Source organism: Colobus angolensis, unplaced genomic scaffold (assembly GCF_000951035.1).
Source record: "Colobus angolensis palliatus isolate OR3802 unplaced genomic scaffold, Cang.pa_1.0 Scaffold103, whole genome shotgun sequence".
Classification (NCBI taxonomy): Eukaryota; Metazoa; Chordata; class Mammalia; order Primates; family Cercopithecidae; genus Colobus; species Colobus angolensis.
In genome coordinates this window covers 6,549,904-6,575,156 of record NW_012111253.1, presented here as the reverse complement: position 1 = coordinate 6,575,156, position 25,253 = coordinate 6,549,904, and the positions used below count along the sequence as shown (strand labels likewise).

Below are 25,253 nucleotides of genomic sequence, written 5' to 3'. Positions count from 1 at the left end.
AACCAAATTCTTGATCCACCTTACAAACTCCTCCCTCAGTGTTCCCCGTTTCAGTAAATGGCATCTTCATTTTCACTTAGTTGCTCAGACCAGAAGCCTAATTGTTATAATTGACTTGTGTCTTTCTCTCACGCTCATATTCAATAGCAATTCCAGTCAGCTTTACCTTTAGAACATAAACTGAATTTGACTACTTCTCATCATCTCTGCTTCTGTCACTCTAGTCTAGTCCAAGTCACCATCTTCTCTTGCCTGGGCAACTGCAGTAGCCTCTTAATTGGTCTCCTTTTTCCCTGTTTCTTCACAATCTCTTCACACAGCAGCCAGAGTGATCCTTTTAAAACCTAAAACTGATGATAATACTCCCCTTTTCAAAACCTTATGGTGATTTCCCATCTCGCTCAACATAAAACCCAGAGTTCTCACCACAGTTTCAAGGCCCTATACCTTTGATCATCCCTCAGATCACATTTCCCACCACTCTGCCCCTTGCTCTCGTGCCTTTCCAGACACACCAGCTTCTTTCTTCTTCTCCAAACAACCCTCCTTCTTCCTGTGGACCTTTGTATTGGCTGTCTTCTCACCTGGAACTTGCTTCCATGTGGCTTGCTTTTTCACTTCATTCTGGTCTCTGTTCAGATATTACCCATTAGAGATGCCTTCTCTGACCCCAACTAAACTAGCAGTTCCCTAGTCCCCATGCCTATAACACCTCCTTACCAGCTTAATTTTACTTCCTGACAAGTAATACTACCTGACTTTACATTCTATTAATTTGCATTTATGGCTCTATTTTATTTCTTTTTCTTTTTTTTTTTTTTTGAGACGTAGTCTCGCTCTGTTGCCCAGGCTGGAGTGCGGTGGCCAGATCTCAGCTCACTGCAAGCTCCGCCTCCCGGGTTTATGCCATTCTCCTGCCTCAGCCTCCCGAGTAGCTGGGACTACAGGCACTCACCACCTCGCCTGGCTAGTTTTTTTTTTTTTTTTTTTGTATTTTTTAGTAGACACCGGGTTTCACCATGTTAGCCAGGATGGTCTTGATCTCCTGACCTCGTGATCCGCCTGCCTCGGCCTCCCAAAGTGCTGGGATTACAGGCTTGAGCCATCACGCCTGGCCTATGGCTCTATTTTCTTTCTTAAATTCAACTCTTTAGACCAGGCGCAGTGGCTCATGCCTCTAATCTGGGCACTTTGGGAGGCCAAGGTGAGAGGATCACTTGAGGCCAGGAGTTCAAGACCAGCCTAGGCAACATATCAAGACCCCATCTCTTTTTAAACATAAATTAATTTAATTCAGTTCAAATTTTATAACTTGTCTTATTTAAGGATTTGAGAATGACCGAATCTACACAGAGGAGAATTATATAGATTCCCTTGTAACATTAACTTAAGCATAAACGTCATCAACATACTATTAAGGGTATACATACTTTGGAGTTCTGATTTAAGCTTCTACTACTCCTTCCTAAGGTGATAACACTTACACAGGCATGGCCAGAAGACCCTGTTGGAGTCTAGTTTGCATTTGTTTCTTCTGTATCATGTTCATTCTTTTGTAGGCTTGCTCACTTGCTGTATCCCGTACTAGAATCACGCTAGGGGTATTGCCATCTTAGTCTGTTGTCATTGTTCTCTCTTTGAACCAACAGAAAGTTCTAACTAACAGCAGTCTATCAGTTGATTTCTGTAGAGGTTTGCCTGCTCTCCCATAGACTCTTCTTGCTACTCTGTGTCATGCTGTGGTTTGCTCACTATTCATTTGTACCCTTGCCTGCCTTCTTTCTCTGGCTCTCACATACACACTTATATTTCCTGGCTCATCTCTCTTTGTGCTAAACTATTGTAAAAGTCTTTAAACTTCTTTGGACAGAAAGAATAACTTCCAAAGTAGAAATATGATGCTTTCATTGGGCAGAGTAAGGATTCCTCCCACCTGTGTGTCATCATCAAACGCAGGTGTACCAGCTCAATATGATTGCATACTTTTTTTCATACCTATTATGTTGGCTAAAACTTAACTAAAACTGTGTCCTTTTATGAATGAGAAAGTATAGGAGATAATTTTTAAAAACCTTTTGTCTTCCATGACTAAAGAGACTTGCCTTTTTTACTAGCCCCTGTTTTGAGAGCCGGTCAGATGTAGTTTTAGTCATATTGGGGAGCACAGTGTTTGAGCAGAGACCAGAGTGCTCCATGATGAAATTCTTTCCTTACACCAGCCCCAACTAGGTCCCAGTAAGAAATAGATGCAGAGGACAACATGCTACAAAGAAACCCTCATTGTTATCACAAAACATATGATATAAGGGAGCCCTGGTCAAGTAGCATACCCCTTGGGGAGAGGATGTCTTTGCTCTGGACTAGGAATCAGGCAAGTGGTTTCCTTTCCCCTTCTCCTTTCTCACCTCCCACCCCCACAGAGAGGAAGAGCAGGTCCAGAGAAGACATGCCCAGGAAGAGCGTTGAAGTCCCTGGGAACAAGGCTTAATTAAAAGCATTCAGTCTGACCCGTCCATGTAGTACTCCTTGACTTAAGGGTGGAATGAATAAAGCAAAGAAAAGAGGACTGGGCAGGCTGGAGAAAGAAAGGGCCATGACTATCCCCTAAAACCCAGGATACAATGGCTCTGTAGGTAAAATCAGATGTTTCAAGAAACATTTTGGAAAGAAGTGTAAAATGTATTTTTTCTTAAAGAAATCTAGACTGTCACTCAAAGGGAGACAATATTGCATAGTAAGACAAAAAAATGTATCTGTGTTTCTTGAACATCCATGCTTCCTTAGTAATTCTTAGCACTGTACTCTAACCTTACAAGCAAATAATTCCTAAAGAATATTGGATGGAACAGGTATATATTTGGAGAAATCAGCCAGGCATGAGAATATGACAAATAATTCAAGCATCCAAAATAATTTAAAAGTTTTTAAAGTGTTTCTCTATTATCATGTTATCTAGTTTTATGTAAACTGAATTGTTCGTCTTCAATTAATCCTTATCTTCGGGTTTGTTTTTTGTTTGTTTGTTCGTCTGTTTTTCTTCTCAGCCCCACTGTGTTCTCCTCGCCTCAAAAGAAAACTCGGCACCTGTTAAACTTGGAGGCTTTGGGGTAGCTATTCAATTAGGGGAGTCTGGACTTGTAGCTGGAGGTAAGACTGCTTTACAAAAAAATTTTTCTCAAAACCTGGTCACTTCAGGCTGGTATAAAATTTTCAAGCTACATATTAGCTCAACCTCAGTGTTTCATACCTCATTCCACCCCACCCCAACCCCCAAAAAGCATCATCAGATAGTTTTGAATTTAATAACTCTGCAGCCATAACTAGAATTTTAGTCCCTTAAGAATAGACTCTTTTCTCTTTGTACCTCCAGTACTTAAAAGACTGTAAGAGTTTAAAACAGTGTTCAAAGAAAATAAGTTTGAGGCATAGTGCCTTTTAAAGATGAACTGGCCAAATGAAGTCAAATCTAAAATGTGTAGATTAGCCACTTCCTGGTTTACACTGATGGCCAATTTTTAATTTCATACTGTTTTCTTTTTTCCATTTATCAAAGAATCCTGCTCAAGCCATCAGTCTGTATATTAGCAAAGAATAAGCAGATGTGAATGCAGACTGATTTTATTATTAGCCAAAGCAAAACATAATTTTTAAATTCCCATGCCAGAATAAAAAGAAAAAAGTTACAAATTGTAAATATCAAAAATAATCTTACACAGCACATTTCATATAACTCGGTTCATTATAGCTAGAACTTCAAGCAGTAACAACATAGACCATCTTCAGAAAAATGAGCCATTGGTTATAGTTGTAATTTTTTTTTTTTTCAGACAAGGTCTTGCTCTGTCACCCAGGCTAGAGCGCACAGTGGCATGATCATGGCACCCTGCACTGCACCCTTGACCTTCCAGGCTCAAGTGATCCTCCCACCTCAACCTCCCAAGTAGCTAGGATCATGTAGGCGTGTGCCACCATACCTGGCAAACTTTTTTTATTTTTAGTAGAGGCAGGGTCTCACTACATTGCCCAGGCTGGTTTCAAACTCCTGGGCTTAAGCAATCCTCCTGCCTCAACCTCCCAAAGTGCTGGGATTACAGGTGTGAGCCACTGCACTCAGCCCATAGTTTTATTCTTTAAATAATTTTTTCACGACATTGCCCTCTAAAATTAAATTACATTCAAAGTTTCTTTTAGTTTCACATTCTTTTCCAGTTAATCATTTCCAATAATGTGCAAAACTGCAAGCTGAGTATACTTTCAAAGAATGCTAATTTTTTCCCCTAATTTAAAACTTTCTGTTAGTGATTGGAAGACTGACCAAAGGGTCAGGTAGTAAAGCACAGTTTAATCATAGAATCTCAGCACTCCAAAGGGCCTTAACTTCTGCAGTCTTATATCTAATGATTGAATTCTTCCATAATATTCCCAAGAAAAGATTGAGTTCTAGTATTAAACTCAGAGAGCAAAGTAGTCACTACATCCCAGGACAGTTCATTTAATTTTTTGGATAACTCCTTGTGTATTAAAAAGCTCATCTTTGCATCTTTCTGTAACTTCTACCCAGTCATCCTAATCCTGACTTTTGAAACCACTCTGAACAATTTTCATCCTTCCATATGATAACCGTTCATCTGTTTGTAGACAACTACCATGTCCACCTAGGTCTTATCCAAGTTAACTTCCCTATGGTGATTTGGTCATTCTTCATATAAACTGGTTCAAAATCTCTTCAGTATCCGCAAAGTACAGGGCCTGAACTGAACACTCTAACTACAGGTGGTACAGTACAGCTGATCCAGTGCACAGTAGCATTGGGCTACCACTATTTGTGTTCTGGGCCTTAAATTTCTCTTAGGCTCCCCAAATTGCATTAGCTTTTTGGACAACTACATAGCACTGATGGTTCATATTGATCTTGTAATCAAGTGAAAATCCTAAATTATTTTTTAAACAATTGTTGCTGTTAAGCTAACTCTCTCAATTCTGGTACTTATACAGATCATTTCTATGTTAAGACTATGTAATTATAACAAATAATTTCTGATGATTATATTCCCAAGGTTAATGGGATGAAATGAAATGAATTTATTTTATATGTTATATACCGGCCATATATAATTACTTTGCTTCTGTTGCTCTGGATCTACATCCTGTTAGTATTCAGAATGTCATGGGCTTCATATTTTATTGTACATCTTGATTGAAGGGGAAAAATAGATGCATTACGTTTACCTGGACATTTTCTCCGTATTAATCTTTTTCTAAAGTCCATGAACCTTTCACCTAAATTGTTTATTTTTAAAGCTAAGTTTGAACCCCCACCCCCGCCACCCCGTGGTGTGTCAGTATTCAAAATTTATTTTTCTCCATGCTTCTAGAATTAAAATACTTCCTGATGGTCAAAATATTGTCATTTCTTAGCACACCTTTTTTGTATTCTTGAAATAACTTTGAATGTTGCGTTTTAAAAAACAGAATATGAATAAATAAGAGATAAATTATTTCTCTTAGAAAAAGCTTTTCTGCTGTTTAAGGTACTTTTGAAATTTTGCTAATTAAGATTGGGCACAGTGCCTCACGCCTCTAATTCCAGCACTTTGGGAGGCTGTGGCGGACAAATTGAGTCCAGGAGTTCAAGACCAGGCTGGGCAACATGGCGAAACCCCATCTATCCAAAAAGATGCAAAAATTAGCCAGGCATGGTGGCAAGAGCCTTTGCCCCAGCTGTGTGGGAGAATCGCTTGAACCCAGGAGGCAGAGGCTGCAGTGAGTTGAGATCGCGCCACTGCCCTCCAGCCTGAGCAACAGAGCAAGACCCTATCTCAAAAAAAAAAAAAAGAAAAAAATTCTGCCAATCATTTAATTATTTATCAACTTTAAAGCAAAAAGCCATTTTCTTGTCAGTTTGAAATCCCAATCCCTAGTCCTCCAAATAGAAAGAAATTCATTTCTTTATATGTTGCATATAATAAAAATCATTTAAACACATTTACACTCCCCCTACCTGAAACTCAGCTATTTAGGAAACTTATCCAGAATACAACTAGAAACCTAGAAAATAACTATAATAGCAAAATTATTCCTACCCTTAAAAATCCACTCATGCTCCTCACAATTGAGCATCTAAAGACACTCTCTAAGGCTGACTTGCTCCCATGTTTTGAAAAGTTGTATAGATTCGTGTTCCTTCATACCTTGCACATGCTATTCCTTCTAGTTGGAGTGCCTTTTGTCATTTTATCTATCTGGTTAACTCCTACTGTTCTGGAAGGCTGAGCTAACAATTGTCTCCTCTTTAAAGCATGCTTATCTTCACCATTCCGAGTTGGAAAGCCCTATTCCTTCTCTTCTATATTCCCATAACTATTTGGGCTACATACCTCCATGTAGCATTGGATGCAGGAACTTACATCAAAGACTGTGATTTGTAAGAGTAAGGGGAACTGTGGCTGAGGGTATCTAGGACCTAGCAAGCACTTAGGAAATTGCTATTAAATGAAAGAATCTGGTTGCTAGTCAGGTTCTATTTAATAGGAGATTATAAAAGCAACAAATTAGGAGAATGCAGAACTAAAGCATAGTGAGAGAAAAGAAATAAAAGCCTAACAAAAATATATATGCTATATACTGAGCAGACACCAAAACTTGGAAAGCGCAACAGCCTTTTAATATGAAAGAAATCAACTCTTGAATACCTCTGAAGTTCCTGAGGGTGCTTTCTGTTCTATAGCATAGTTCTTTAATCAATATCTACAATGACAACTCTGAGTCATCAAGAAAAGGTTAAATTATGAGCAGTATTCTGTGTAAAAGAAGTCAGGAAATTGTAGAAAGCCATACAATATTATTTAACTAAGGCAGGCACAGTGACTCACACCTGTAATCCCAGCTACTTGAAGAGGCCAAGGCAGAAGGATCACTTGAGCCCAGGAGTTTGGGACTAGCCTGGGGAAAATAGAATCTCCAGAAAAATTATTAAAGCAAAAAGGATTGTGTGTATAAAGATTCAAATCACAATGTATTTTCAAATGTAGCTATTCAGAACAATTCTCCCACTGAGATTCTAGGTAGGAAGGTTTTATTGTATTGTCAAAATATATAACATTTAAATATTTGTCCAAAATATCTCAAACTGCCATTTAATTTAGTTTGCTAATTTATTTCCTTTTCTTAAAATTTTGTGGTCTAAGTCCTAAAAGTCAAGTGGTCACTGAAGAAGTATCAGCAAAAACAAGGATTTTTAGGAAGTTGGTGTATATTAAAGATTAACTCCAGTCCTTTTTACCTTCTACTGATTTACATGAAATAAAAGAGCATTCCTCTACATTCTTTCTACTCTGGTTTTCCCCCTATCATCTATGAGCAAATTATTGAACCAAAAGACAGGCATCTTCCCAAAGATTGAACATTAATTCTCCAGAATTGGGTAGTCTTGGTCTAGCTAAATGGAAAGAACCTTCTCAGGATGGCTGGGACTGGCCATGGTCACTCTGATTATTCCCAGGGCAAGGCCCCCATTTTGAGTGGCTTGGCCCAGGAAGTGATAGGAGTCAAGTTGAGTTTCAAAGCATCATCCAAACGGTCAGCAGGTACCTGACTGGTACCCTGGTACCAGTACCCTGAATGATACTGGTTTCCCCTACTCCTGCTAGCTCTTGTCCATCAGAACAAGGCTAATTCTCCAGCGGCCCCTCCCTGTCCAGGCTATTAATGAAGTATAGAAGGCTTAGTTCCCATCCCTTCAGCTTCTTCGTGTTACTTGAGGAAGCAAAATGGGACAATACAGAAATAAAAGTATTTCTCCAGCTAGGTCCTTCTAGCCAATAGTTTTCACTGATCTATCGTACATTTTAAATGAAAATATTTTCACTACTGGAACCCTGAACTTAATCTTTTCTATTATGGGGGGAGGAAGGGAAACCGTATGATCTGCAGCAAAGGTACATCCTGATACACAAGCTAAGAGCTCTTTTATCTTTCTTTATCCAACTCAGTTTGATAATCATGAACAGAACTTGATATATTCTCTCTAGCTGAACCAGAAGATCTCTAAGGTCTTTTAAAATCACGGTTCTGAGTTCTAGATAAAGTATTGCACAATCTTCAAACTAAAAATTATCCTGAACTCAGTATGATGAAAGAGAGAGAGAGACCGAGGGAGGAAGGGAGGTGGCTGGGCTTGCATACAACTAGAAGAGCTGCCAAGTCTCTGGGCAGTGCCCCATCCCACAGTGATCTTCCTACAGGGTACAAGCCTTTCATTCCACAATAGAAGACTTCTTTTGGGATACTGAGTTAAAGATAGTTATGAATGTGCAAACAGCTGATATCAGATTCCTTACAGAAAGCTAATTTTTGATAGAGAAACAAGACTCTTTAAAGAAGATGAAAGTCAAAGAGGATTGAATGGGAGGAGCTTCATAATTTTGCTTTTGTTTATGCCATATATTTGCTTTCATTCTCTTCATATGTTAATGTTAGGAGGAAGCTAAAAACTCCTACTATAACAAAATATTACTATTGTTAATTGCTATAATTAACCCATAAAATCAACTGAACAGGATTTCAGAGTCAAATTCATATTTCAAATAACAGTTCTCAGCATTAGGTTTCATTAGGGAATTTCCATTTGGCAGTCAAGTCATCTTTTTTCCACAGATTTTTTTTCATACCTTCCTCCCTCCTCCTCTCCTTTCCCCTGCCTCTGCCTCTGCCGAGGGCAGGCCTCCCAACTCTTTCCTGGACAGCTACAGGCTCTGCCTGTTGACTCTTTCACCTGCCTCTGCTCTATATATTTAGTGACTTTCAACCATGTGAGAATTAGAAAATTTAAACTTCTTCATGAGGTAAGAACCACATAAATACTTACTATGTAGCATGCAGAATTCAATAGGGAGTGCCAATGTTACAAAACAGAATACCTGTTCTGGGCTCAATATTTTCAGGAAGCGATTAGATAAGTAATTTTTTTCACCTGTGTGAATTTGATTTTATGGGGAGAGGGAAAAGTGGTGAGAGTATATGTATTGATAAACTTTTAATTTGGATTGTTACTGTTCTATTATTTTTAGTTTTCATGTGAAAATCCCACTTTACGTGAACCTTTTTCCTTAATGTTGTTTTAAATGTAGGACGTGTTGGAACACCTCATTTTATGGCACCAGAAGTGGTCAAAAGAGAGCCTTACGGAAAGCCTGTAGACGTCTGGGGGTGCGGTGTGATCCTTTTCATCCTGCTCAGTGGTTGTTTACCTTTTTACGGAACCAAGGAAAGATTGTTTGAAGGCATTATTAAAGGAAAATATAAGGTAATGCATCATGAACATTTTCTTTTTCCACCGAGATTAATTTATCCTGAAAAATGTTTCTTTGAAGTTACTGTCTGTCTTTGCCCGCTGATTGACTGCCAGGTAGTTACCCCATCAGAGAAAAGGTCTTTGCTTACATCATTGATCCAGTGGCCTTGGTAGGCAACATAGGCCTCAGGTAAATTTCTGGGTCACTGTCAACTGAGCTGTCACCCTGGTGAAGAAAACATTTATGACCCTTCTTTGTCTAATTTGAGAAAGAGGCTTCATTTTTAAAGCTTTCTGCTTAATTTGTAAAGTTAAAATAGAATTTCATCCAGGTGTAATTTTAGTCATTCTTTATCTTAATTTTAAATTTAGGCCAGCACAGCTGAAAACATTTGCCATTTACATTCCAGGATAAACTCAAATGCCAGGATGACAACTGCATTTCATGATACAATATAGAGGTATTTCAGTGTGGCTTAAACATTCCTATTCTTCTTTAGTTACTAGGTGTTGGCAGCCTCATGTACTATCACAGACTTGTGATTAGTAAATCATTACTGTAGTAAAAAATTGAAAATTCATTACTGACATTATGAATAGCGATATCACAAACACCTAAGTACTTCTTGGAAATAAGTAGGCTTAAGGTTGATTTCACCACGCCAGCTTTTAGACTCCTTTGCCCTGTCCCACAGGGTACAGCTGACAGTGACTAGGAGGCTGGGCATGGGAAGCATAGGGAGTGTGTGTCTGGATATCAGGTTAAGGCTGTTTAAGTTGGGGAAATTCTTTTTCCTCTCATTATTACTGAAACTCATAGTTTCTATTCAACCTCATCACTGTTTCATTTTCAGCCATGACTGACAACATAAAACCAAAAACATGTGTATGTAACACTGGACTCTAAAACTGTGAGGCCCCTAAAGTTTTCTCTTCAATTCCTCAGTAATGTTAGAATTTTATATGGGACTTGGAAAAATAAAATTTAAAAAGAAGAAAAGTAAAGTAGTTCCAGAGTTACAGTCCTATCCTTTTAAGCCATAACTGAAGTTTATGGAGATGAGAATGTTGTATACTTTTGTTGGTCTATTTACCTCGCTCGCCATCAGTTTATGAGTGCGTGTAAGTTTCTCTTTTGTTTTAGTTAGTTTAAGATATATACCAAAACTCTGTTAACAGAGAAAGATGTTTTAAGTATAGCATTTTCTGCTCCTCCTAGAGTCAGTTGGCCACTGGGGAATAAAATCATTACTTATCAGGTAACTAAATGTCTCAGGAAACTGCTTGTAAGTAGTCATCCCTCTTCAATCCAGGGAACTTGTAAGTTGCTCTCAGGAATGCACAGCCAGATTCTGGTTGAATTTAGCCAAGTGAAATCACGGATACTAACATTTTAAAAGAAACGTGATTAGTGATACATCAGCATAATAATAATACTACCAATAATGATAGCTAACTCAGGCATAGCACATAGCATAGCATACTTTACATAAGTAAAGTGCTTAAAACAGTTTAATTCATTTAACCTTCACAGCAACTTGTGAGGTAGGTACCATATAATAATCCCCCACTTGTGTTTTTGAGTTATAGACATTTGCTAATAATAGAATTCTTCCTTTGTGTTTGTTCAGTTGTTAACTTCCTAGTTTCCAAGGCAATGTGCTTCATTCCAACAGACTCTGGTATTTTATTTCGTCTATTTTTAAAACATTGAATAGTTATTTTTGTTTCTTGGTAAAAAGACTTAGACTATTCACACATGTGCAAAAATTAAGTCATTTAAAAATTCCCTCTTCCTAGTATTATAGTAAGTCAGATGGATGGTGGCAGCTACATCATAATTTTTTTTGTACCTGGGGTTTGAAGCTTTGAGGCTAATCATTTATTTAGTCTTTTACTTGGCTAACCTCACCTCTCATTTATCTTCAGGACTTTCCTTACAAAAAGCCTAGGTTTTCACCACCTTAGTTTGAAGTATAGATCCATCTCTACCATCTATGATGAATCTCGGCCTTTTTCTTTTAGTATACTGTGATATGATTCTGTCAGCATTTGTTTTTCTATCTTTTATTATCAAAAATTTCAAACAAAAATAGCAGAGAGAATAGTATAATGAGCTCCCAGCTTCAGTAACACAGACAATCTTGTTTTATCTGTATTCTACATATTATTACATTATTTTAAAGCAGATCTCGGCTGGACTCACTTGAGCTCAGGAGCTCAAGACCAGCCTGGGCAACATAGGGAGACCTGGTCTCTACAAAAAGTACAAAAATTAGCCAAGTGTGGTGGCACACACTTGTAATCTCAGCTACTTGAAAGGCTGGGGGAGCAGGATTACCTAAGCCTGGAAGGTCAAGGCTGCAATGAGCCATGATCACACCACTGCACTTCAGCCTGGGCAGCAGAGCGAGACCCCGTCTCCCCACCCAAAAAAAATTAGGTTTCAAAAAAATTATTTCATCACCCTGGTGGTTCTTTTTTGAGACAGAGTCTTGCTCTGTCGCCCAGGCTGGAGTGCAGTGGCAAGATCTTGGCTCACTGCAACCTCCTGCTCCCAAGTTCAAGTGATTCTCATGCCTCAGCCTCCCGAGTAGCTGGGATTACAGGTGTGTGCACCACGATGCCCAGCTAATTTTTTTATTTTTGGTAGAGATGGGGGTTTCACCATGTTGGCCAAGCTGGTTTCAAACTCCTGGATCAAGTGATCTAACTGCCTCAGCCTCCCAAAGTGCTGGAATTACAGCTGTGAGCCACCGCGCCCGGCCTCATTTCATCACCCTAATGGTTCTGAGCAAAAGAACTATTAACAAAATTCTTGATCTCTATGGATATTTTCAAGAAAAGTTTGATGACACCTTTTAAATGCAGTACTTTTTTTTTCTTTTTTTACCTCCAGCACTTGCAAATGTGAGACCATTAAATATAGTACATTTAAATTGTCATAGTTTATAAACTGCTACTGGTCTTAAGTGATTTTAATTTGACTTTTAAATTATCATTTGCTAGGTTATTTGATCTTTTAAAGTAGCTATTAGAAAATGCTGTTTAACTGGAATATATGCTAACACTTAACCTCAATTAACTTCTTTATAAAGGGCAAAAATATATTTCCCAAACTATATATAAGAGGTATAATGTCATATCATTATTACAGGTAGCCAGTTAGTATATACACAGCAAGATTCTAAGCTGCTATGGGTTTGGTATTCAAATAAGTAAGATTGTTTTATAGCTTATTTTGTTCCCCCTTATAGACTCAACCTCCCAAATTTATTTTAGCTACTTGTCTCAGCTGAAGGAATAGAAAATCCAGTATTGGACTCTCTTGTAAAAAGGACAAGGGAGTATTCTTCTAAACCCCTACTCATTTCAGAAATCTTACCACCCCTTTCAGATGATTTCTCAATCCCTTTGTCAAGGAAAAATTATTCAGACTTTAAAGAACACATTCACTCCAGGATAGGGAGAGGAAACAAGTCTACCCAAGCTTTGTCTAATCACTTCCCTCATTTCGAACTGGTCAGTTGACCACAATTTCACTAGGATGAAAAGTGTGGGATTTCATCCCTCCCCAAGTGTGGGATTACAGGCATGAGCCACTGTGCCCGGCCAGATAATGATAATTAAACAGCAAACTTATGACATTAGTCTTAATGGGATTTGACAAGCAGAAGTGGCTAGTATTTGAAATTCTGCCTGTTGGGGGGGAAAATGAAGCATAGCTTTCCCCAACATAAAAACACTTTTCACTCCCCGTCTTCAAGTACAAAGTCTCATATTAGTCAGAGCTAATGCTAGCCCTTCCTCAAATTGCAATGATTCATTCATACCGCAGTGCAAGTGCTACAGTTTCACTTGGCTTTAAAATGTTGTGGAGTTTATTCTTCATCTTTCTTCCTTAGAAGGTGATGTAGGTCTCTGCCTGTTGAAGCTATGGCTTTGCTTGAAGGTCCTGGCACTTGGGTAGCTCACATAAGCTCACCCCATCAGTAAACCTGTTGATGTTGAACAAGGAATGAGACCCTACTCTGTCTCTGCCTCCTTTCCCCACTTGCCTTCTCAACCCCATGCCCTAACCACTGTGAGTTTTTTTTTATGATTCTGGGTCTCAGACATATCCCTTTTCCCAGGAGCCTTCTAGCACTTGGCTCACAGATCCACAGCCTTTCTCATAAGTCCTGTGTCTTTTCAACAATTCATAATTATTTTTGTGTGATTTTAGTCAATATACCATGTGGCTTAGTTGTCTCATCTCTAAAAGAGACAAAAGTAACTTCACTGAGGACAATATTCAAGCCAATCAGTTATTCTGTGGGACCTACGGTAGTAGAATACTTTTTCCTAAACACTGAAATTGATATGCAGTGATCAAAATATCCTATTAATAACTTTGCATAGTTCACAATTACTGCTAACCTCAATTTTTAAAAACATATATTAAAAATAGTTCTTTAAAAATTTTAAGTTTTATTTTAGTTCTTTCTGGATCAATGTATTCTAGTCTCCCTAGCTAAGGATTTAAAGATAGAAACTGGAATAATGAACATTCTAGTCTTCAATTATTGAAAATATTATGACTTACATAACAAGAATTTGTATATGGAGTATTTAATAGCACAAATTCTTACATAGTAAAGAACAACAGAAGAATTGCATTTGTCCTTTTCTTCCTTAGAATGCAAGGCTTTAGAATCAAATTTCTGTTCTTTGCTCTCAGAATTTTATTCACATTGAAACAGTATAGGAATATTAAATTATAGTGAATGTTAATGTCTCACTTAAGGTAACTATATAGTTTTCCTTTCCTCCTCCTCAGATGAATCCAAGGCAGTGGAGCCATATCTCTGAAAGTGCCAAAGACCTAGTACGTCGCATGCTGATGCTGGATCCAGCTGAAAGGATCACTGTTTATGAAGCATTGAATCACCCATGGCTTAAGGTACATGAGCATTCACAGGTCACCTTCTACACTTTGTCTGAACACTTCCAGTGACAGGAATGCATTGCTCTGTGAGATGGTCCTTTTTACCTTTTCTTTTTTCTGAGCAGTTTTCATTAGTTTTTTCATCTTGTTTGCTGTTCCTGCACATCATCTGTGAACATCTGAATAGAAGACATACCATTTGAGTGTCATGCAGCTATCAGAGGTAAAAAACAGGATTAAGACAGAATATATCAGGGGAAGGCCTCTGTTCTCTGCCAACATGTGTTCCAAAGATATGCAACATCAACAACTGAAATAATACCATGTTATAATAAACCAATTATCTTTATTTTGGGTGTGACTGTGTGCTTTATAGCATTAACTATTTTTCAGTAGATACTAGATATGAATTTACTGTGTTAGGAAAACGGCAGGTTTTTTTTTTCTTTTTTAGACAAGGTCTGACAACATCGCCCAGGCTGGAGTACAGTGGCACCATCTCTACTCACTGCAACCTCTGCTCTTGGGCTCAAGCGATCCTCCCACTTTAACCTCCCCAGTAGCTGGGACCACGGGCATGCAGCACCACACCTGGCTAATTTTTGTATTTTTTGTAGAGATGGGGTTTCACCATGTTGCCCAGGCTTGTCTCAAACTCCTGGACTCAAGCGATCTGCCCACCTCAGCCTCCCGAAGTGCTGGGATTACAAGCGTGAACCACTGTGCCCAGCCAAAAGGCAGAATTTAAAAGTTCCTTTTATGTCCCATCTTGCCAGTGAGTATTAAGGAAAATTATAACTTGGGACAGCAATGAAACAGTACTTTTTGATTAAGACATTATACAGCCCAATAATTCCAGGCAGTTTTCACTTTAGAGGTTAGAAAACTAATGCTTGGAGAGGTTAAGAATTTGCGCCAAGTTGGCCGGGCACGGTGGCTTATGCCTGTAATCCCAGCACTTTGGGAGGCCGAGGCCGGCGGATAACAAGGTCAGGAGTTTGAGACCAGCCTGGCCAATATGGTGAAACCCCATCTCTACTAAAAATACAAAAGTTGCCGAGTGTGGTGGCGGACACCTGTAGCCCCAGCTACTCGGGAGGCTGAAGCAGGAGAATCACTTGAACCCGGGAGGCAGAGGTTGCAGTGAGCCAAGATCGTGCCACTATACTTCAGCCTGGGTGACAGAGCGTGACTCCGTCTCCAAAAAAAAAAGAGAGAGAGAGAATTTGCACCAAGTCACAGAAGTCAGTGGTGGAACCAGGACTCTAATTCAGCCTGCCACTACCCTTTCATCTGTCCACTAGATCCTATCCCTTTTTATTTGACCACATTGACCCAACAACTTCCTCCCTTCCTGCATCATCAGAGTTCTTTCTCTGTCAGATTTAACATGCTATGGTTTATTTGTATTATACACACACACACTTAATATAGACATATACCTTCTCCTGACCCTACAACCCCCTCCAGCTTTTGCCCCTATTCTTTGCCTCCCTTGACAACAATTCCTGAAAAGAGTTGTATAGACTACTCACATTGTCCAATTTCCCATTCCTTTCCCATGAACCCAGTCTAGTCAATATCACAATCTTACTTATTGCACTAAAACAGCTCTTGTCAAGTCACTACTGACCTTCATATTGCTAAGTCCAATGTTCAAATCCCAGAGCTTGTTCTTGGCCTGTCAGCAACATTTGGCATCCATCCTTCTGAAACACTGTCTTCTCTGGGCTTCTGGGACACCTGCTCTCTTGGTTGTCCTTCTACCTCTCTGGCTGCTCCTTCTCAGATCCTGCTGATTCTTCTTCATCTCCCCTCTCCCACCTCTTCACACTGGAATGCCATAGGCCTCCATCCTTGCTCCTCCTCTTTTTCTTTATTGAAACTGAAAAAACTCAAACTACTCTCACACCACACAGCAACAATCAATACAGAAGACTTCTGTGACCCAAGGTATGGAGATTTCTCCCCACCAACAAGCAAGCAATCAACTCTGCAGCAGTCTGCATCTGGGTGTCCTCCCAACTAAATTCAAACACTATCTACCTGGAGATAGCATCAGATCCCACAAATTGAGGGCTCAGTCCCACAACCCTCACCTCTTCAGACACCAGTCATAAGTCCAGGCCACTGAAACTTCTGCCAACCAACTACAAATTGGGGACACCACAGCCTCTTCCTCTTTGGGGTTGGTTAATTTGCTACAGCAGCTCACAGAACTCAGGGAAACATTTACTTATGTTTACCAGTTTGTTACAAGGGATATTACAAAGAATATAAATACAGAGATGCATAGGACAAGTTATAGGAGAGGAGGGGAGCAGAGCTTCCATACCCTGCCTCAGGCACAACACCTTCCAGGAACCTCCATGTGTACAGCTATTCAAAAGCTCCCCAAATTCTGTCCTTTTGGGGTTTTATGGAGGCTTTATTACTATAGGCATGATTGATTAAACCATTGGCCATTGGTGATAACTTAATCTCTGGTACCTCTCCCCTCCCCAGAGATTGAGGGATAGGGCTGAAAGTCCCAACCCTCTAATCATGCCTGGGTCTTTGTGACCCCATCCTGAAGCTGCCTAGAGGCTGCCAGCCATCAGACATCTTTGGAGTTTCTAAGGATTTTAGGAGTTGTATGCCAGGAAATGAGCTAGAGGACCAAATATATATTTCACAGTATACCTCTGGTCTTCAAAACTGGATTCCTTACATTAAAAGAATATAGGCCAATATGGTGAAACCCCATCTCTACGAAAAATATATAAATTAGCTGGGTGTGGTGGCAGGTGCCTGTAATCCCAGCTACTTGGAAGGCTGAGGCAGGAGAATCGCTCGAACCCAGGAGGCAGAAGTTGCAGTGAACCAAGATCACGCCATTGCACTCCAGCCTGGGCTACAAGAGCGAAACTCTGTCTCAAACAAACAAACAAAAGAAATATAAAAGAATATATAACTCAAAAGACACTGCCACATTACTAGAATCTCAGTCAAGCATTAATAATTAGTTCAGTCCATCATCATAATGTATGAATAGGTCTTCCAGCATGAGGCCACTCAGGTTTGCAGGCTTTCCATTGATCTTGTCAGGTTCTAAAAGTAGGAATGGTCTTGGTTTCACCCTTTCAGAAACCTGATATAATTGAGCTAAGAGACAGTAACCTTTCTTGCTTTGAGTCTCTTTCAGGGTGTTAATGTAATGTAATAATGGATTTCCCTGAATTCATAACCTATTTATTTATTCCTTTACTCTCAGCTGTTAATTTTTTTTCCTCACTTTATTAATAACCTTTGGAAGAAACATTAGAATCAACATGGTGCTGGTCTAGATGGCAGGCAGCAATATTAGTCTAGTAATTGCCTCCTCCTTAGTCCACTCTCATGCAGGGAGACTAAGGTTACATAGGTGCCAATTTAGTGGACCGTTTTTACCACCAGGCAATATAGCCGCATTCACAATTAACCCATTTTGCACAACTCACCCCCATCAGGTCCTTAGGAATTCTGACACGAGGTTTAAAAACATAGTTACAATTTCTTGTTTAGGAATCATCCCTGGTTCTAACACTGGTAGTTATGGCTCTGGTCCTAGAACCACTGCATAGGGAGGGGCGGGGGGAGTTTAGGTAATATGGAAAAGAAGGAAAGAAAAAAAGTATAGTCATTATATCAGCATACTCCCCTCTTGTCAAGAATTGCATAGTCATACCAGCATCCTCCACCACCCTCTCTTTCCCAGATCAATCAGAAAAACAAAAGAATATCTAGTGGGGACACTCCTTTAGCCCCACTCATGTTGAGTGTGAGTACACACTGGTAAAGGCAAATAAGCCAGCCCTTTTTGCTTTCATCTCCCCCTGATTTAGACAACCAATGTTTTTACTGCCCATTTTAGTCTCTATCAGACTGTTACTCTGAGAAGAATATCTCTGCCCACTGCTGGAACATTATGGGCTGTACTGTATGTTCTTTGGCCCGAAGAAATGGAGTTCAGCTCTCCAAATCTGTGCGATATCTTCTGTCCTGGCTTTTTTATGGCATTCTCATAATTCACATCTTCCACCGGGCAAGCAAAGCCCAGTCCAGAATCAGTGTCCACTCCTGTCAAAACCCATTTGTGGCCTCCCAGGGCTACCAGCATCAGCCTCACTTGGCCAGCTTGTTCAGGGCTTTCCCACCAGGAAATCTGCCCCACAGCCATGAGCAGTGTCTGTCTCTTTTGCTGGCAGACAGAACAGTTCTTACTGGCATTTTGTGCCTGAGATGGTGCAAAAGAAACCTGTCTAGATGCAGGCCATCTCTGCACTGTTGCAGTACCCGTTTATCCACTCATTTCATGGACCCAGGTAGCCACTTCAAGGGAGCACGCAGGGTTCTCTGCTTGTCAGTGTCAATCAATGTGAATCCGAACCCAGAAAGAGGCTCTTCTGATGGGCATCGACATATTCTACTTATTGCACTCCTCAAATTTCCATAGGGCCATTCTCCATATGGGCATCCGTTTAATAAATAGACCAGGTTTCCACTGCCCTTCTGCTTGACCTTGTGACAAGGCCACTGGTGACTGTCCATGAGTCAGTAAAAAACCAAACATGGGAGCTTTTGCTATTGTTCATTTCTTCAGAATGCAATTCAGCCGCCAAGCTAATTTGATCTTACCTTCTCTGATCAAGAGTGACATCCTTCCAAACAGGATTGTTCACCTTGGAACTATCATCCACACACCAGGCAGCTCTTTGTTGGTCAGTTGAGAGCTGTTCACGGGGCCCCGTCCAAGGGTCAGTAGAATCCCGCAGTTCCTCACACAGTTCCAGAGTCAGTCCTAGGGAAAAAGAGGCTCCCTGCTTGAGAGTATTTCCTCCTTGCACTTCCCAGGGAGGATGCTCCTGTATAAACCATTTTCATTTTATTAGGGAACTATTCTGGGCACTGCCATCCCCATTTGAATGTTTCTCTGACATCATGTGAGAAAGCATGGGTATTTCAAGTGTCAAGATCATTTTATGTCCTTCAGTCACAGGGGTAGTTTCAGTTAATGTCACATTAATGCTTGTTACATAGCAAGGTAGTAAATGCCCCCAAGTGGAAATTCTCCAGTGCAAACTCAGTAGTTGTCACTGGGAGATGCTCACAGACTTGGGCCGTAAGTCCCAGTAAACACCCTGCAAAGGGCAAGCAGATGGAGAATTTGTCCCTACTAGCACTCCAGCTTCTCTGCTCCACACTGTGTGAGCTCAAGCAATCTTACTGGTGCCTAGTTAGCATGTCCAATTAATATTTGCTTGAAGTGCAGATTTATATTTCTTCTGTTTTACAATACTGAGTAGGGGAAGTGTTCCCCACCCAGTCATAGTTATCCAGTTCCATAAAATGTTTAGGTAAAGGAGACATAACTTATTTATGTATATCCTGTTTAAACATTCCAAATCTCATACTCCTATCAACCCTTACTTTTACCCTTTTCTTTTTTTAAAAAAAAAAAAAGCATTGAGTCCCCAACAGCAGGTTGAGCCGAGGGACCTTGCTCCTTTTGTCAATCTTTGTCTTGATTAACTTGCCTCAACATTACCCCAAGTAATTGTTGGTCAGCTTTCTCACTGTAATCTCTGCCTTCTGACTTTTTCAATTTCTCCAAACTGGGGTGAATACAGCAAAGCTGTTTGGAACCCCTTAACATTGGGAGAACAGCAGAGACTCCCTACCAACCTTTGATAGTATTATATTGAGATCTTTGTTTTAACCCCATCGATTTCCACTTTATTCATCCCATTTCTTTTTATTTATTTTTTATTTATTTTTTTATTTTTTTGAGACAAGAGTCTTGCCCTGTCACCTAGGCTGGGGTGTAGTGGCGTGTTCTTGGCTCACTGCAACCTCTGCCTCCCAGGTTCAAGCAATTCTCCTGCCTCAGCTTCCCGAGTAGCTGGGATTACAGGTGCCCACCCCCATGCCTGGCTAATTTTTTTGTATTTTCAGTATAGACAGGGTTCCACTATGTTTGCCAGGATGGTCTCAAACTCCTGACCTTAGGTGATCCACCCGTCTCGGCCTCCCAAAATGCTGGGATTACAGGTGTAAGCCACTGCATCCGGCCCTATTCTTCCCATTTCTTAATAGCCCTCTAAAGATTCCACCCTGCTGGGATGAGTCTCATGATTCTCCTCTTTGTTTTTTCTCTTAGTTTCACCCAATCAATGTTTCTTCATTCACCTTATTTCTTAATAACCATTTAAACTTTCCACCTTCCTGGGATGAGTCCTGTGACTCTCCCCTCTGCCTTTCCCCAGTCTTTTGTTAATTACAGTCATGTTTTCATTGGTGCCCATACAAAAGAGGCTCCCTTAGCCATAGCATTTACTACAACCAGAGCAATGGATGTATTCAGTGAGTAAATATCTCAGTCATCATAAGGCCAGTCCCACATGGCCTGCATAGAAACCAAATGAGCTGTTTCACCTGGGGTACTCCATTTGGCATTTATAGGTAGAGTTGGACAGTCTCTACCTTCTCAGGGTGTACAGACCTTACAGTGGCTTTTATTCCATTCACTAGGCTGACTGTTCCCTCAGGAATAACTTCCTCTGCGTATGAATCACATTATACCCATTGTTATTGTTCAATAGTGAGCTGTGGGTCCTGCATCAACCCAAACATACCTGTCCACTCTGCGGCATTTAAAACCAAAGAAAGTGCTCTCACAATCCATTTTAATAAAGGATTTTCAGTAAACTGATTATACCAATCTATGAAATGAGACAATTTCTTCACACTGTACCCTCTGGTTTCAATAGTTTCTTGGTTTTGCCCTTCTCTCACATGAACTACCGTCATGGTAACCACAGGTAGTAGAGGTACTGTCATCCCTGTATAATTTTTCCTTTGGGGGTCAGCTTGGAGACTAGTGGCCTGGGCTCAGACAGACTGAAGCTGAGCTTGGTCTAGCATCAAGGCCTCATCCAGCATTTGTTTCATTTCCGTTCAGCTGTTACAGACAACCATCACCAAGGGATTGAATATTTCACCTTTTTCTTTCTAGTTTGCATATCCTTATGCATCCAGTGAACCAACTCCCTGAGTTGGATCCATCTCTAAATTCCACTGGTAACTTTTACCTTTAGTAATTGATTGCAGCACAGTTGCAGCTCCAAACCATGGAAGATCACATAGTCTACCCAGGAGTCAAAGGTTCCTCATCTCCCACCCTTTCATTCTTTCTCTTCCCAAACCACATATTTCTGTGAGCCAGGGCTGTTGTAGCAAACCCTACTTCACTGACACTAACTGAAGGTGGGAAAACTCAGAACTGTTTTCCTCTGTTCTCACACCACACAGCAACAACAATCAACACACAAGACTTCTTTCACCAAATGTGTGGGAATTTCTCCCCATTAAGAAGCACGTAATCAGCCCTGCTGCTGGGTATTCCCTAATTCAATTCTGACACTATAGTCTCACATCCCACAGATTGAGAGCTTGGTCCCCAAGGCCTCCCCTTCCCACCCTTCCAGACACCAGTCACAAGTCCAGGCCTCCAGAACGTCAGACTGACTGGCTACAAATCAGAGATCCTACACCTGCTCTTTGAGTTCCATTAATTTGTTAGATCAGCTCACAGAAGTCAGGGAAACACTTTAACCATTGTGTTATAAAGAAAATTACAAAGGATACAGATGAAGAGATGCATTGATGGAGGTGTAGGGGTGAAGTGGGAAGCTTCCATGCCCTCTGTGGATACACTGCCCTCCAGGAACCTCCATGTGTGCAGCTATCCGGAAACTCCCTGAACCCTGTCCTTTTGGGTTTCTACGGAGGCTTCATTACCATTGGCCATTGGTGGTCAACTCAACCTTCAGCCCCTCACCCCTCCCTGGAGGGTCTTTCCTGTGACCAGCCCTCATCCTGCAACTGCCTAGGGGCTGCCAGCCATCAGTTAATTATTAGCATACAAAAAGATAGCCCTTACACCATTCTAAGGATTTTAGGAATTGCATTCCAGGAAACGGAGTTGTAGACCAAATATATATTTCACAGTATCACATCCATCTACACTCCCTGCCCTTGAAGAGCTCATCTAGTTTTGATGGCTTTAAATGCTGTCTGTACAACAGTGACCCCTGAATCCAGGCCTCTCCCTCTAGGTATTCTTTCTTAATTCTCTATACAGTTTGGCTTCCTGACACTTGACTCATTTCACCCCTTCCTACTCTCCCTTCTTACTCCATTCCCATCATATCGGCCTCCTTGCTGTTCTTCAGACTGCAGGCACATTTCACCTCAGCACCTTTGTGTGACCCTTCCCTAGAATACTCTTCCCTCAGATATCATGGCTTGTTCCCTCACCATCTTCAGGTCTTAGCTTAGGTATCAGCTTCTTAGTAAGACCTTCCCTGACTACCCTATTTAAAATGTAGGGGAAGGAATGCCACCAGTATTCCCTATCCCCCTTCTCCTGCCTTATTTTTCTCTATAGCATCTGTCACCCTAAGACATACCCATATGTTACTTATATGTTTCTTGTCTGTCTACCTCATAAAATATAAGCTGCGTAAGTGTAGGGATTTTTGGCTCTTGGTTCACTTCTGTCTAGCACCTAGAATGTATCTGGCATGCAGTAGGTGCTCAATGAATATTAGTGATTTACTCAATGAATGAATGTTCATTTTATTATACCATGCTACTTCCTCATATTATGCAAAACAATAAAATATTTTAAAAGTAGATTAATAATGTATCTTAAGGCGATGACATGGAATAGTATTACAGGACAATTTTGAGATTTCAGTGGGTCTTGATTCTCCTTAAGAATATTACTTCTCTGGCCGGGCGCGGTGGCTCAAGCCTGTAATCCCAGCACTTTGGGAGGCCGAGACAGGCGGATCACGAGGTCAGGAGTTCGAGACCATCCTGGCTAACACAGTGAAACCCCGTCTCTACTAAAAAATACAAAAAGCTAGACGGGCGAGGTGGCTGGCGCCTGTAGTCCCAGCTACTCGGGAGGCTGAGGCAGGAGAATGGCGTAAACCCAGGAGGCGGAGCTTGCAGTGAGCTGAGATCCGGCCACTGCACTCCAGCCCAGGCAACAGAGCGAGACTCTGTCTCAAAAAAAAAAAAAAAAAAAATTACTTCTCAGCCTGGACAACATAGGGAAATCCCATCTCTGCAAAAATAAAAATAAAAAATTAACCAAGCTTGGTGGTGCGCACCTGTAGTCCCAGCGACTCAGGAGCCTGAGGTAGGAGGACTGCTACTTCTCAAATATGCATTCACCCCTCTGATACTCAGTGCTAGTTATTCCTGATTTCCCCCAGAAAAGAGTAGCGAATAATTTTTAGATACTTCCTTTGTTTTGTTTTGTTTTTTGTTTGTTTGTTTTGCCCTCCCAGATATATAATGAACAGTTTAGAGGTAATTCCTATTTCTCCTTTACTTTTCTCACTTTCTCCATAACAGGGATCTTTTGTTCATTCAAAGCTAGTTTAAATGCCAAATAACAATGAAAATGGCAGCCATTTTAGTCATTTTTCAAATCTTCTAGAAGATAGTTTTGACATTATACAGTACCTACTTACAGTGACTTTCAAAGCTTATCTTGGCTAATAGAGTATTTATTTTGTTCCTACCAATGATTATAGTTCTTGTTCTAAGTAATTTGAGCTTGATGCATAATAAATTTCTAGCGTGAAAAAGACAAAAAAAAGTCAGTAAACTTAAAGGAAAAAGTTTAAGATGGCTCTTTGAGCTGAGTATCACATGCCATGTCTAAACAACAGTTTAACTTCACTACTTATGTCATCTGAAGATGGAAGAACTCAATTAGAATGTTATTCAGCTGGTATGAGCAGGCTTATGTTATATTTCAGTATTTGTCCATGTGTATTTGTAAATCATTACTGTGGATGTAAGAGGGATTTTTTTAGAATGGTTGAAATTTAAATATGAAAAACTCCTGGATAACTTGCAAGTTGAAGAAATAAAATGATACTGGTTGCAGTGGCTTGAGCCTACAGTCCCAGCTACCTGGGAGGCTGAGTAAGTAATTAGAGTAAGGTGGGAGGATTACTTGAGCCCAGGAGTGAAAGGCTGCAGTGAGCTACAACCATGCCACTGTACTCCACTCTGGGAGATAAGAGCAATACTCCGTCTCCACAAAAAGAAAAAAAAAAGGAAGTAACATAAAGAAAAACTTTGTAATGAAGGCTACCCAAAGTCGTAATACCATTGCTTTGTGTCAGAAAAAAAACAAAAAACAAAAAACAAAAACCAGGCATGATGCCGTGCACCTATAGTCCCAGCTATATAATTTTTTAAAGTTCACAGCCACTGCAAAAGCATGCCAAATTATAAAGACCATCGATACTAGGAAGAAACTGCATCAACTAACGAGCAAAATAACCAGCTAACATCATAATGACAGGATCAGATTCACACATAACAATATTAACCTTAAATGTAAATGGGCTAAATGCCCCAGTAAAAAGACACAGACTGGCAAATTGGATGAAGAGTCAAGACCCATCAGTGTGCTGTATTCAGGAGACCCATCTCACATGCAGAGACACACATAGGCTCAAAATAAAGGGATGGAGGAAGATCTACCAAGCAAATGGAAAACAAACAAAAGCAAGGGTTGCAATCCTAGTCTCTAATAAAACAGACTTTAAACCAACAAAGATCAAAAGAGACAAAGAAGGCTGTTACATAATGGTAAAGGGATCAATTGAACAAGAAGAGCTAACTATCCTAAATATATATGTACCCAATACGGGAGCACCCAAATTCATAAAGCAAGTCCTTAGAGAACTACAAAGAGACTTAGACTCCCACACAATAATAATGGGAGACTTTAACACCCCACTGTCAATATCAGACAGATCAACAAGACAAAGTTAACAAAGATATCCAAGAATTGAACTCAGCTCTGTACCAAGCAGACCAAATAGACATCTACAGAACTGTCCACCCCAAATCAACAGAATATACATTCTTCTCAGCACCACATCACACTTATTCCAAAATTGACCACATAGTTGGAAGTAA

General features: G+C 40.2%; 1 protein-coding gene across 4 annotated transcripts in view; it reads left to right on the top strand.

Moving 5' to 3' along the window:
• CASK (calcium/calmodulin-dependent serine protein kinase (MAGUK family)) overlaps positions 1-25,253 on the top strand; it is a 428,292-nt gene that overhangs the window by 274,970 nt on the left and 128,069 nt on the right. For all 4 annotated transcript variants that reach the window (XM_011942514.1, XM_011942504.1, XM_011942497.1 and 1 more), the window contains exons 6-8: positions 3,045-3,147; positions 9,129-9,304; positions 14,112-14,234. In XM_011942514.1, the coding sequence (XP_011797904.1) occupies positions 3,045-3,147; positions 9,129-9,304; positions 14,112-14,234 (402 nt within the window). The remainder of the gene's footprint in view (positions 1-3,044; positions 3,148-9,128; positions 9,305-14,111; positions 14,235-25,253) is intronic.